This window comes from Rhinatrema bivittatum, chromosome 1, assembly GCF_901001135.1.
Source record: "Rhinatrema bivittatum chromosome 1, aRhiBiv1.1, whole genome shotgun sequence".
Taxonomy (NCBI): domain Eukaryota; kingdom Metazoa; phylum Chordata; class Amphibia; order Gymnophiona; family Rhinatrematidae; genus Rhinatrema; species Rhinatrema bivittatum.
The window spans coordinates 374861021-374876277 of NC_042615.1; the positions used below are offsets into that span (position 1 = coordinate 374861021).

General features: G+C 38.7%; 1 protein-coding gene across 1 annotated transcript in view; it reads right to left on the bottom strand.

Moving 5' to 3' along the window:
• Positions 1 to 15257, bottom strand: part of ADGRL3 (adhesion G protein-coupled receptor L3) — a 2126115-nt gene that overhangs the window by 1234272 nt on the left and 876586 nt on the right. The window contains exon 4 of the mRNA XM_029600930.1: positions 11680 to 11893. Within this exon, the coding sequence (XP_029456790.1) occupies positions 11680 to 11893 (214 nt within the window). The remainder of the gene's footprint in view (positions 1 to 11679; positions 11894 to 15257) is intronic.

Genomic DNA, 15257 nt, shown 5'->3' on the forward strand with positions numbered 1-15257 from the left:
TAATAATCATCATCAGTTTATGCTGTTAGCTATGCTTGAAGGCCTAAAATAGCAGTTCTATATGTATAATCTGTTTCTAGAAGGTCAATATTTCCTTTAACTCAGCATGCCTATCTTTTTCAACAGGCAGTTACATGCTGGGCTCATCATGTTAGGAGTATCACTGTGTTGTAAATCTATATATTTTATGGTAATTTTATTATCTATTTTTTTTACTATATTTGTTTTTCTAAAGATATGTATGTAAATTGCACTGTGCCTAGAATTGTAGATGGATTATACATTTTTAAAATAAATTCCTATAGAGAACTTCATGTTCATCAAATATTCTTGTTCCTACACTTAACTCCTTAAGATATTTATTGAGCCAGTCTACTATTAAAAATCTATAGGAGAGTGCAGGAAATGCAAGTTAATAGATAACATTTTATATTAAAGGACATTTCAAAATCATTTTCAATTTCCTATGGTATTCTGTACTGGTCTTTTGCTCAGTAGCTTGTGCTGAATTTTAGCATCTTCACCTATTCCTAGATATTTGTAAATGCCTTCATGCTCAGATTGTATTATGCTACAGTCTTCAATTAGAGTTGTTCTCAGTTTTGCTTAATTTTACTTTTTTGGAATGTTGACTTAGCACAATTATCCAGGCTGAATATCACCCTGATGTCATCCAAATCATTTTTCACTATTTTAAGCTGTTCCACAAAATGACAATCACAAGAGCTATAAATCTTCATCTACAAACAATAAGTATGATGTCTGAGGATCATTAATGTCTCTAGAATTAAGGTGAAATCCATAGCCCAAAAAGTTAACAAGAGTAATTAAAGGAGTCAGTGCCAGTAAAAGACAGCAGTGACAAGCAATCTACCTTAAATATTCTTCTCTGGATCTAAATGTTAGGAAAGGAGCTGACCCCCATCCCAGGTTAGGAGGAAAGGCCACAACAGTGGAGGGGCTATACCTCTGGGAAGAGGTATGGAGGCTGGTGTGGGAGGGCCAGGAGCTCAACCTAAACCAGAAAATGTCCTCCCCACCAGCCTCTTCTTTCACTGTTTTTTCCTACCCATCCCTGGACAGAATTTATAGTCTTGATGCGAAGTGGCATGGTGCTGAACAGTCACAGCATGGGGGTGGTAGGGTCAACCCTTCCCTAAGGGTGCACCGCAAATGCTATCTCAAAGTTGTGCAGAGAACTATCAAGCGTGGACTCCTGCTGCTATGTTGCACATGGCATGTGCGATATCAAAGTTGGTCAGGCAATGAATACCAAGTGAGTATCTTCTGCCACTGTGTTGCATTAATGGGTGAGAATGTAGTCAAGTTGCCTGTCAAGTCTTTGATTTGTCGGCCAAGATCGGCCTGATCATCCCTCAATACTCCTGCATCTTTAACAAGTGAGTCCTGCTCTTTCTACAGACCAGGACATAGTCAGAGGAGGTGAGGCTTTGACAGCCCTGTGTCCCCAGGACCAGAATATTGCATTGGAATGATATGTAATACAACTCGGGTAAGGGTGTAGATAATCTATACAGATTGAAGAATGGTATAGGTTTTAATGGTTTAATTTAGTAGTGTAATATGACCTACGCTGTGGTCATATGCATCCAATAAAGATCTTTTCCAAATAATGTTGTGCCAAAAAGCTTCATTAACGATGAAATTAACTGGAATTTGTTGGAGAATGGAAGGGTGGGGCTGGGGGTATCATATGGGATTGAAACAAGAAGGCAAGTATGCACCTGACACAGTTGTGACATATGTTCCATCTTCATAATTCAGGTAGCGTGTAGTGTACCACACTGAGAGGAGAGGATCACCTTGTTGGTGGCTGAAAGGAATCAGTAAGTATTTGCTTGGGACATTTTCTTTTTTAAAAGTTTTGGGGCAAAGTTAACTATTTGGGAATATTATTTAGTATGTTTGTGCTTTTAATAGTCAGTAAGGCAGTGAATAAACAGAAGTTAGACTGTTTGTATTTTTAAATAGTCAGTCAGTAAGGCAGCTAGTAAGCAGAAGTTAGAGTGTTCGTATATTAAAAACAAAAAAATAAAATAAAAGTAGCCAGAAGCTAGAAATAAGCTAGGAGCAATGTATACCTAAGTAAAAAGGTTGAAAAGTTCAGGTCAGTTACACACCTTGGAAAGGTATTGAGGTAGTGTGATTTGGTTTGATTAGGTACCAACATTTGTTAATCAAGAGAACAGTAAGTCATTCTGGCTGACTAACTGACCAAAAGGGAAACTTTGATAAAATGATAAAAATTGTTAGAAAAAAACGGAAGAGAGCAGCTACAAAGGTAAAAAGTTTGGAAGTGGCGTGGTCATTGTTAAAAAATACCATCCTAGAAGCACAGTCCAGATGTATTCCACACATCAAAAAAGGAGGAAAGAAGGCAAAACGATTACGGCATGGTTAAAAGGGGAGGTGAAAGAAGCTATTTTAGCCAAAAGATCTTCATTCAAAAATTGGAAGAAGGATCCAACAGAAGAAAATTGGATAATGCATAAGCGTTGGCAAGTTAAATGTAAGACATTGATAAGACAGGCTAAGAGAGAATTTGAAAAGAATTTGGCCGTAGCGGCAAAAACACACAGTAAAAACTTTTTAAAATATATCCGAAGCAGAAAGGCTATGGGAGTCATTTGGACTGTTAGATGATTGAGGGGTTAAAGGGGCACTTAGAGAAGATAAGGCCATCGTGGAAAGAGTAAATGATTTCTTTGCTTCGGTGTTTACTGAAGAGGATGTTGGGAAGATACCCGTACTGGAAAAGGTTTTCATGGGTAATGATTCAGATGAACCGAACCAAATCACGGTGAACCTAGAAGATGTGGTAGGCCTTATTAACAAACAGAAGAATAGTAAATCACCTGGACCGGATGGTATACACCCCAGAGTTCAGAAGGAACTAAAAAATGAAATTTCAGACCTATTAGTAAAAATGTGTAACCTATCATTAAAATCATCCATTGTACCTGAAGACTGGAGGATAGCTAATGTAACCCCAATATTTAAAAAGCGCTCCAGGGGCGATCCGGGAAACTACAGACCAGTTAGCCTGACTTCAGTGCCAGGAAAAATAGTGGAAAGTGTTCTAAATATCAAAATCACAGAACATATAGAAAGACAATGTTTAATGGAACAAAGTCAGCATGGCTTTACCCAAGGTAAGTATTGCCTCACAAATCTGCTTTACTTTTTTGAAGGAGTTAATAAACATGTAGATAAAGGTAAACTAGTAGATGTAGTGCACTTGGATTTTCATAAGGTGTTTGACAAAGTTCCTCATGAGAGGCTTCTAGGAAAAGTAAAATGTCATGGGATAGGTGGCGATGTCCTTTCGTGGATTACAAATTGGCTAAAAAACAAGAAACAGAGAGTAGGATTAAATGAACAATTTTCTCAGTGGAAGGAAGTGGGCAGTGGAGTGTCTCAGGGATCTGTATTGGGACCCTTACTTTTCAATATATTTATAAATATCTGGAAAGAAATAAGACAAATGAGGTAATCAAATTTGCAGATGATTCAAAATTGTTCAGAGTAGTTAAATCACAAGCAGATTGTAATAAATTGCAGGAAGACCTTGTGAGACTAGAAAATTCGGCATCGAAATAGCAGATTAAATTTAATGTGGATAAGTGCAAGGTGATGCATATAGGGAAAAATAACCCATGTTATAGTTATACAATGTTAGGTTCCATATTAGGTGCTACCACCCAAGAAAGAGATCTATGCGTCATAGTGGATAACACATTGAAATCGGTTTAGTGTGCTGCGGCAGTCAAACAAGCAAACAGAATGTTGGAATTATTAGAATGGAATGGTGAATAAAACAGAAAATGTCGTAATGCCTCTGTGTTGCTCCATTGTGAGACCACATCTTGAATACTGTGTAGAGTTCTGGTCGCCGCATCTCAAAAAAGATATAGTTGCAATGGAGAAGGAAGGGCGACCAAAATGATAAGGGGAAATGGAACAGCTCCCCTATGAGGAAAGCCTATAGAGGTTAGGACTTTTCAGCTTGGAGAAGAGACGGCTGAGGGGGGATATGATAGAGGTGCTTAAAATCATGAAAGGTCTAGAATGGGTAGATGTGAATCAGTTATTTACTCTTTCAGATAATAGAAAGACTAGGGGTCACTCCATGAAGTTAGCATGTGACACATTTAAAACTAATCGGAGAAAGTTCTTTTTCACTCAATGTACAATTAAGCTCTGGAATTTGTTGCCACAGGATGAGATTAGTGCAGTTAGTATAGCTGTGTTTAAAAAAGGATTGGATAAGTTCTTGGAGGAGAAGTCCATTACCTGCTATTAATTAAGTTGACTTAGAAAATAGCCACTGCTATTACTAGCAACAGTAACATGGAACAGACTTAGTTTTTGGGTACTTGCCAGGTTCTTATGGCCTGGATTGGCCACTGCTGGAAAAGGATGCTGGGCTTGATGGACCCTTGGTCTGACCCAGTATGGCATGTTCTTATGTTCTTAAGTTAATCTAGGATTCACTCTATGTATTTAAAGGCACTTAGTATCCCACATGCTTGGATAATAATCAAAAAATGTTTATAGTCTATTCATGCTATACTTGAAGTTTTGACCTGTCTTATAGGTCATGGCAGCTTTATTCAGCATCAACTGGTCTTTTGTCTCATTATCCCTCTTTTGTTGTCACTCTCTTCCAAGGCCATGTTTTTAATAAAAACCATTACGTGATCATATATTTTATCTGCAACTATTGCACTAGACTGTAGGTAAGAACATTATTGGCTGATAATTTATGGGACTATTGCTTGAGTCTCTCTTGGGAAGAAGTAGTCTTCCTGTTATTAACTACTGTGGCATTAATTCTGGTTGTCTGCTAAACTGACTTTGCAGGTTGCCAGATCTTGATGTAAAAATATTAACAGATTGATCCCAAAACTGGATACCCCTTAAGGGTCAAGAATCTTCCAATTTGAAGCTTTTTTTTTTATCCTGGTCTGTTACTTCAGGCCACTCCACAGTTATGTCCATCCTTTCTATATTCAGCAGTATACTGGGTTTCCATTCTGCTTCTCTGTTATACTACACAGGATCCTCATATAAAGTTCTACAAATCTCTTCTGTGATACCTACAGTACATGACTGTAATTCACTTTCAAGTGCTTGAAAGGTGGAATATAAATAAATTGGATCGGTGTTCTAACTGCATTTAATGGTCTTTCCCAATTCCCAATGAATGAAAATCAAAAGGCACCTAAAAATTAATAGCACAGCTCTAACCCAATGTTTCTTAAATGTGTCAAAAACATATCAAAATAAGTTCATAACTTTTATAAATGCCGCATCAGCAAGCCTGTCGACGTGTTCAATCTCTTGGACATGAACCGTCCGGTCTGCACATCATTTGCGGCTAGGCGGCTGTATGTAGTTAATATACCAGGACAATATGATGTTCTTAAGTATTTCAATATAGTATCATCCGACTCGCACGGTGGCATCCCGCCTGTAGCAATAAAATTGTTTTTCTGCGTCTGTCCCGCTTCTTTAAGATGTTTTCGTGAGACCATCGGTTCACTATAGGCAGACAATTACCCCTGATGAAGCTGCAGCTCTGCAGTGAAACACCGGCCATTGTCAGGTCTATTATACTAGGTTGATCGAATTGTACAGTCAGAGGATTCTTCTATCTAACTTTGAAGCTTTCAGCCGCATAATTAAATTGCAATTTAAGATCCTTGACTGGATATTTGGGACAGACGCAGAAAAACAATTTCATTGCTACAGGCGGGGTGCCGCCGTGCGAGTCGGATGATACTATATTGAAATACTTAAGAACATCATATTGTCCTGGTACATTAACTACATACAGCCGCCTAGCCACAAATGATGTGCAGACCGGACGGTTCATGTCCAAGAGATTGAGCACGTCAACAGGCTTGGTGATGCGGCATTTATAAAAGTTATGAACTTATTTTGATACATTTTTGACACATTTAAGAAACATTGGGTTTGAGCTGTGCTATTTATTAATTTTTAGGTGCCTTTTGTTTTTCATTCAGAGTTCATTCATAGGTCCTATAATGTGCTCTTTTTTTTAGAGATCTTTCCCAATTCCCTACAGAATTGCTTAGGTTCTGTCTAAATATTTTATTTTGACAGCTTCCCTTTCTTTTTCTTCAAATCATCACTTATTTTGTGCTTGTACTGCTATTTTCAATTTATTAAAGGAGTATCTAAATTTAAGATCATCTCTTGGTGCAGCAGATTTCAATTTGAAATTTTGAATGCTTTCCCTATTTTTGAGGTACTCATCTATCAATGATAATTCACATGCAATGAGTTTATTTTTTTTGAACATTTTTTCCCAAGGAGGAATTTATTTTTCCTTTGCTTCTGGCCCTGTGTCATTATTGGTTGGACTCTGTTACTAGTAATTTTTGCTAAACAATATTGTATCCAGTTTATTTCTGTGATAACAGTTGAAGGTCCTTTAATGAACATTATGGCTTTGTTGGTCTTACTGATCAATGCTTTTTTACTTTGTGTGTCAGATTGATATTAAGCTGTCTTTCCCATTCCTGGACCCCAGTACACATCGATTTCCATATAAATCAGAAGCTTGACAACCAGCTCCTTTATCTCTTGATCCCCTTCCTAATTTTTTTCTTTAATATACTTACTGGTCTGCTTTACAATGCTTTCATCTTTATACGGTTTGTCATTGGTATTTTTTTGATGAGTATCTTCTGAAGGAGCCTTTCACTATCATCACAAAATGAAAATGCTCTCTCATGGCTTAGTGTCTCCAAATGAGTTAGTTTTGAGCATGACAGGAATGAACCCCATTGGAAAGATAGGGTATGCTGTGTATGATCTTAGTATTCCTGCCTGTGCTTACCTTAATTCTGGTATTGTATCAAATAGAGCTTATTTCTGGAATTCATAGCGTATACATATAGCTAACATCATGGTGTGCTTGGAAATGCTATTTAATTAGGCTGGTGGGGACTGGAACCATTTTCCCTATCTTTCTGCTACATTGTCTGCGTCTCGGATTACATATGTAAGTATCTGAAGATCTTCTCTCTTTCCATACACCTTAGAGAAAAGTCACTTGGTATTGACAATTCTATGAGCAATACTGTTCAGATGATTTTCTCCTTTATCAGTTGTCCAGTTTTCTAGCATCACATTTTTTATTGGTTGAAATGGGAATGTTCTAGGTGATCCCTACTAATTCATTCTCTTATATCTATAGCACCTGAATACAATCCAATTTGAAGTGGCTGAAAGGTGGAATATAAATAAAATAAATACAATTCTGTCAGGCTCATTCTTGCTATGAGAGGTGTGCAGAATTTTTATTTTTGTCTTTTTTTTTTTTTTTTTGGGGGGGGGGCATTTTAGAAAGGTGAATTAGTACCAGAGTCTAGGAAGGAGGCTGGAAATTCTGGGTTGTTCAATGAACACATGATACACTTAGGGGTAGATTTTAAAAGACGCTTGCGTCCATGTGCGCACGCTTCCTGGTCCACACACATGGATGAACCGATTTTATAACTTGCGCGCAGGAGGGCCTAATCTTAGAAACATACGTGTGGCAACGAGATCAGGCCTCTCTCAGTTCCCTCCCAGTCCGCTCCAATTAAGGAGTGGACTGGGAGGGAACTCCCTTACCCTCTCCTCTCCTCTCCTCCCCACCCCCTAAACCCTTTCCTCCTACTTTTTTTGTTGTTGTTGTTGCTTACTGCTCCATTGGAGCAGTAGCAACTTGCGCACCCCGGCAGTCCCTTCCCCAGTACAGTGGCAAGGCCTGGCCACATGCGTAACCCCCAGTTTTTACATGTGCAAGTAATTTAAAATCTTCCTGCTAAAGAGTGACCTCTCTAACATGGATCTAAAAGGGTCTGGGTGAGTTTTTGTTGCTTCAGAGAGTATCCATATTGGCTTCCTGACTAGTCCAGAATGCCAAGACTTTTTAAGAGAGAAGGTCTTCAGTAGGCGTAGTAATTCTTGGAACAAATTCAGTAGGGGTGGTATTTCTTGGTATGCAGGGATTTGTCCCATCTGGCTAGATATCAATTTATAGTTATACTTGTGCATTGTGTCTTGATATATGTTCATGACCCACTGTTTTTTTTTTAATTAGGGAGGCAACCAATGCTGTAGAGTCAGGGCTTTCAGATATAATATTACATACTGGCCAGAAGAAGTCAGGGATATTTGCTTTGTTAGGTCTGAGCAGAGTCGTGACTAAAAGAAGGCAAACTGCCTGGATTAGAACATAAGAAATTGCCATACTGGATCAGACCAAGGGTCCATCAAGCCCAGCATCCTGTTTCCAACAGAGGCCAAACCAGGCCACAAGAACCTGGCAAGTACTCAGTAGATGCAATTAATAGCAGTGGCTATTCCCTAAGTAAACCTGATTAACAGCAGTTTTAGACTTCTCCTCCAAGAACGTATCCAAACCTTTTTTGAACCCAGCTACACTAACTGCACTAACAACATCCTCTGGTAACAAATTCCAGAGCTTAATTGTCTATTGAGTGAAAAATAATTGTCTCCAATTAGTCTTAAATGTGCTATTTGCTAACTTCATGGAATGCTCCCTAGTCCTTCTATTATCCAAAAGTGTAAATAATCAATTCACATAACTAGGCATTTGTGTATTGGACATATAGGCAAGCAAAACAGAGACCATATGTTTAATATGAGAAGTGTAATGAGTATGATGAAATACAAACGGACCGGAGGCTTAAAAAGCAGACCTATACTAAGAAAAAGAAGAGCAACACCAGAGTTGAACAACAGGGGGTGCCCAAGTACAAAATAAAGACTACAACTCCCAGGATCCTTGAGCTGTTAAGGGAAGCAAGGACCCAGAAGGAAGTGGAGGAAGCTGAAGTAAATGATAATGAATCCGATTCAGCTGAGTCAATGCTGGTGGAGGAAGAGGGCGTGCCGAGTGGGGGAAGGAGTATGAAAGGAGCTGCTCTTCTGAGTCAGAGGGGGAGATGGACATGGGGTGGCTAACAGAGGAATCTTCTCTATCCAGTATGGAAACCAAGTAAGTGACTAGAACAAGAAAAGAAAAGGAGGGTTTTTTCTTTATGACATTGTTTCTAAGGGTAGTGGACTGGCTTGGTAAGGGTAGCCATGTTTTGATGCACAACTGGAGGGGAGTAGGGGAGGGTTGTGCAGATTCTCCCAAACAGAGCATTTATATGAGCTGTTAAAACCCCGGTCAAGTACTGTGGTTTAAAGAGGGAGTTTTTCAAACTTGCTAAAGACTCTAATTGAGAATTTGAGTTAAGAGACTAACCTGAAATCTCATTGAACTATGCTTTTGTGTTTATACCCGGGGAAACTGGTGGGGACAGTCAGCCATCCTGTTTCTCTTGGGTAAAGTTGGAGTACTGAGGCCTTCAAGGAAGTTTAAAAGAAAACAAGGTCTGGAAGTTAAAGGCTACCAAGATCTCATCAGAGACTGTAAGAACTAGATGGCGACAGCTGAAGGAGGCTGGCCGCAGGAAAGAACCCTTTCCATAAGGACTGTGGAGGGGAATCGTGACAGAAGGCTTGAGGTATTACTGTGCAGAAGTTTGTTAAAGAGGAAATGGTGGGATCAGTTGCTCCCATTGGCTTGGCAGAGGACTAAGTTGTTGGCTTGGTTGGCGATGATTTGGGTAAGGATTTTATCAATGGCTAATTAATTTATTTGAAAAAGTCTGTCCTTATTCATGTTGTAATTACCTAATTCCACAATTTTCTGAGCTGGTACCATTACTAGGTTGAATCATCCATTATACTATTTAGCCTCATGAAAGTAAACAGACAAGCTGCATCTTGGCCGCAATCTCATGGAGGGTAGTATATTTATTACAATTGAAGTGAGATGGTTGTGAGGACCTTTATCATTGGAATGGTGTCTATGTATTGGCTATTAGATTTATAGTCTGTTTTCTGCCATCAAATGATGCCTCCAAAACAGATTACAGTAGAAATCAATAAGATCCATATTACAATAAAATAAAATTGTAAAAATTACAATGAATTATACACATAATCAAAACACAGAAATAAAATACCATTAAACATGATTACCAAATGAATATAAAAATAATGAATGAACCTAATCAATATGGCCTGCATCCATATTTCACAACAGAAAAAATCTCATCTAAAATTATTTTTCTTTTCAAATTGGTCAAATAAAAATGAACAGAGCTCTGCTGCATGCTGAGTCAGTTTAATGCTCAGATATTATACAAATTTAAAGCTACCTTGAGCCATTAATGACATTCCAGAAGGTCTAATTTGTTTCTATGCTAACAGAACCTGCTCTTAACGAGGCCAATATTCAGCGCTTTTTAGCCGAATAAGTAGTGACTTATCAGACTAAATGTCAGCTGCTGAATATCCGGTTGTATTCAGCAAATCACCACTTAGCCAGATAAGTTCTTATTGGCTAAATAGACAGCCATATATCTTGTGGACAGGCAATGGGCATTTCAGGGTAGTTCTACTTATCCAGTTAACTTAGCTGGAAAAGTGCTGATGTTCGGATTCATCCAGTTACATTAACCAGATACGTTAAACCTGCCATAGAGCAGGTCCAGTTTAGCCGGATATGTCTTATCTAGGTAAGTGGTGATTTCTACAAGGATATTCAGTAGCACAGATATGCTGTTGAATATCCCATGTAAGTTAGGCAACTAATCCGACTAAGTTACCTAAACATTTAGGTTTGAACACTGAGGCAATCATGTATAACTAATAGTACTTCACTTCTCAAGCTTTGAACGTGACAATACTTTAAAAAAAAAATCTGGCAGAGAAACTTAAAAGACAGAAGCTCAGACAGAAGTAAAACAGGATTCCTTTGAATCATTGTGTTACTTTTTATAATTTAAAGGGATGTTGCTATGATCTCTATAAGTCTACACTAATGTATTTTGACATCTTAAGACGCATTCCCTGTTTCTCTCTGCTTACTAATTTCTAATAAAGTAAGTGCATATATTAGAAATATAAGACCTTCAGTTGACAAACTGCAATTGTACATTTTTTAACCTCTGCTGCAAGACCCCTCTCCTTAGGCACTTCCTTCTGCCTTTGATTTGAGAAACAAAAAGCACAGCAATGTCCACATCTTAGTAAATACCTTGGCCCTTCTATGCAACATCTGACAATCTGTGACTTCTAATGCCCACATTCTGAAATATTCTGATAGAATCTGAAAGAGTCAGGCATTGGATTGGATATGTACTAGGGATGTGCATTCGTTTTAGACAAACTAGACAATTTAAACAAAATTGTCTAATTCGTCCTGGTTCAGAGGACCCGAAAAACGATCATAATTTTTCCGAATTTTCGGAAAAATTTGTTTTTGCGGTTAGTGCATACTAACGGGAATTAGTGCATGTTAACTCCCGTTAGCGCACGTTAATTTTAAAATGTTAGCGTGCACTAACCCGAAAATCAGGGTCCCCACAAAAAAAAGCCCGAACCACAGAAAAAACAAAATTTCCTGCAGTGGGCCGAAAACGAAGTCCGAACAGAATGTCGTTACTGCTGCACATCTCTAATATGTACTACTGTATGACTAGCTAAAAGAGTAATCTTATTACATACACAGAACAGAAAAACGGGGGAGGGGAAAAGAATGTGTCATAAGAACCATACCTCTGAGACATAATCTTATAGGCATCTGGCAGATAACAGCGGATATTCTCCATCTGAGCAGGATCGGAGTCACAGATTTTATCATCTGTCCTACCATAGTTGGCACTTTCAATCATGATGACGTCTGTTCCCGGGCAGCGGAGTTCTATTGGATAGCTCTCACAGGACAGTTCCCTTCTCACCACTGCCATTGGAATTGGGGCACGACTGAAAGCTGGAAAAAAAAAAAGATTCATTTTATAATTTTTTTTTAAAGATTTTTAAATAAGACAAAATGAAGTATGGTTTTTCATCTCTAGACTTGAACAGCCATATACTTCTGCCCATTTACTGTTCTTGTGTCAGGGGCAGATTCTGCAGCAGAAGGATAATTGTAAAACAAAACTGTTTTGTTGTATTTCCCCACAGTAAATATAAAGTGCTGTGAGATACACGTGTAGGAAAGATGCTATACAAAATGGTGAGCGCTGTATTGCTGGAAACGCAAGATGAATAGTCAAGCTGAAGCCAAGGGCACCTAGAAAGGTCAGAGGCAATTACCCTAGCAATAGAGTGCTTTAACACGAAGGAAGAAAAGAATGAACAAGTCTACTTAAAAGTCACTTTTTCAACTGCTGCTTCTGCTGTCATACAAAGCAATCTAGAAAATCACTGCTGAATCAGTATTGGCTATCTCACTCTGTCATCATGAAATTGTTTGTCCTGTTTAAATGCTCTTTTTAATGCACTCTGTGACACAATAAGTGTCAGACCATGTTAGTACAGGAATCAGACAACCAATACTCATGGTACCATGCACAGAATCTGTGATAATTATTTATATTACTTATTAGACCTTAAATAATTGTTTGAACCATGCAGCTGCTTCCCTCATTGAAAAACAAATGACAAAAATAACCTCAAATGCTTTTATTGTGTTTCTTTGTAATTAAAAAAATGTTAGTTTTATTCTATTGAAGTAAAAGGAGAATGTAACAATTATCGTATGTCTGTTAGCTACAAAAACTGCTGAATATTATCTAATCAAGGCAAAAACAACCTAGATGTATGCAGAACTGTACAGATACACAAAAGTGAAAGTCACAGCTCTATGGAGTTTACAGTCCTAAAATTCAGTTCAGTGGCATGCAGAAATCAAAGCCATTTCTTGTGTGTATTTGTCATGTAGTGAGAAGTATTTGCAATTAGCCAGATAGTGTCTCTTAAAGAGCACAGAAGCCTACAGATATCTGAAGGCAGTTCCAATGGATGCCTATGGGAAACCACCAATTATCCACAGAAATCCATACAAAAAGCAAATTTTCAATGGGGCTTTGTGCGTAAAAATAGAAAGTATGCACATAAGTAGCATGTACTTGCATACAGCCCTGGATTTTTCAATAGGTGGCCATTATGTCTGCACCTAGGGAAGCAAACATTTAGGGGTAGTAGACTGGCTAAGATTTGCTACCTTCCAGCTCTGCTGAATCGCAGCCCTCTTGCTATCTTGTAACAGCTCTATACAGGAGGGGGTAAAAACATCAACAGTGCCTATGGGCAGTAAAACCCTAAATCTGTTCCTGCTCTTGTGTATGCTATTTTATGAACATCAAGAGTACACTCATATTTTCCATTTCATATGTACACTTTACTGGCAGAAAAAAGGGGTGAGCTAGGGGTGTTCTGGGGTGGGGCTCAGAAGTACACATACAAGTTGCTATTTTGTAAGTCATGTACACGTATACATTACCAAACTTATTGGTACACTTTTACATCTGCTAATTGACTAATGCAATTGAAGTCAGACTGTTCTGTTATCCGCACATTTTGGGTTGGAGGTGTGGGTGAACTAGTGAGGGTGCAGGGTGAACTGCTAGAGGGTCTTAAGTGACATGGAGATGGATTGGGTAAACTGGCGGAGGCATCAGAAAATTGAGGCTTACAAGTATGCACACAAGTATTTTCAAAATGGTATATGCACATACTTTTTAAATACCCGCATCCACATAGAAATTGGGGTTATTAAACAAATAATATATTTTTTTACGCAGCTAAAATATATCAACACATGATTTTAACATAGGTAGCGAAAGTATTCTTGCATTTGAACTATTTGTATGTGTTGAAACATATGTGTGTACCTTTGTAGCCGAACTACATAGTATCTTCTAAACTGTGCAGCTCCTGCCACGCAGTTTATAAAATACAAGTATTAACTTCCGTTAGGGACATGCATTCATTTGAAGTTAATGGGTAAAATACAATGAATGAGACCATTTTTGTTTCATTCATAGACCCTCAAAACAAATGAAGGCTGCCCATGAATGAAAGAAAAATGTGTGCCTTATTTGTTTTTTTTTTCCCATTCAAAAGTCTACGGCTCTGCTGAGCAAACAATAGGTGCAGACAGGGTTTAACTTAACTATAGCTGCCTCTCTCCCTAGCTGCCATGCCCCAGATGCACCAGCTCCACCCTGCCATCTAGTTACATAACCACTGGGCCATTCCCAGCAGCCCATTTTCAGCCTCTGAAAAAACAACCTGGACCCTTGACCATCATGATGGTGTTCCAGGTTAACAAACAGTCTGAGGCTGCTTCATTTTAAACAATTTTGTGGCCTCATCAGTAGGGTATCAGCCCTTGAGACATCTGATAATGAAGATTGACAATATATGCACATAGATGCATAACCCTCAGTCAGAAGAAAGAAATGCAGGCACAAGAGATCACATGCATAGCAAAGACCCTTTGTATGTTCTGAATGTGGGAAAGTTTTCAGTGGGAAGAAATAACTAATGCAACACGGGAAAATCTGATTGTGAAAAAAGTTTCTATCAGAAAGCACATTTTTAAAGAAATACAAAATTTCACCCAGCAGCAAAATCAGTTTCAAGTAGGGAATTAATAAAAGCTTATGTCATAAAAATGACAGATCACAAATAATGACAGATCATTCTCTTGTACTAAATCTGAGAATAGGCAACTGCTTCAACAAGAAGACAGACATCTCCCATGCCACTCTGCTTGCTGCCATTACCCAGATACTATGCATCTTAGGGTGCTCTTGCCACTGTGGGTGGCTGCTTTGCATCTTTCATATGGGCCGATAAAGTAAAATCGTGGGAGAGCGCCCGCTCTCCTGTGTGTGCGATACAGTATTTTAATTTATTTAAAATAGGCCCAGCAGTAAAAAGAGGTGCTAGGGATACTAGCGCGTCCCTAGCGCCACTTTTTTGACAGGAGCGGCAGCTGTCAGCAGGTTTGACAGCCAATGCTCAATTTTGCCAGCGTCGGTTCTCGAGCCCGCTGACAGCCACGGGTTCGGAAACCGGACGCCGGCAAAATTGAGCGTCCGGTTTTCAACCCATGAGCCGTGGGCCGATTTCAATTTTTTTTTTCACTTTTTTTTTTTTTTTTTAACTTTCGGGACCTCCGACTTAATATTGCCATGATATTTTTGGGTAGGCACTAATTTCTGAAAGTAAAATGTGTGGCTTGGCACATTTTACTTTCTGTATCGTGCGGGAATACCTAATAGGGCCATCAACATGCATCTGCATGTTGCGGGCGCTATTAGGTTCGGGGGTTTGGAAGCGCT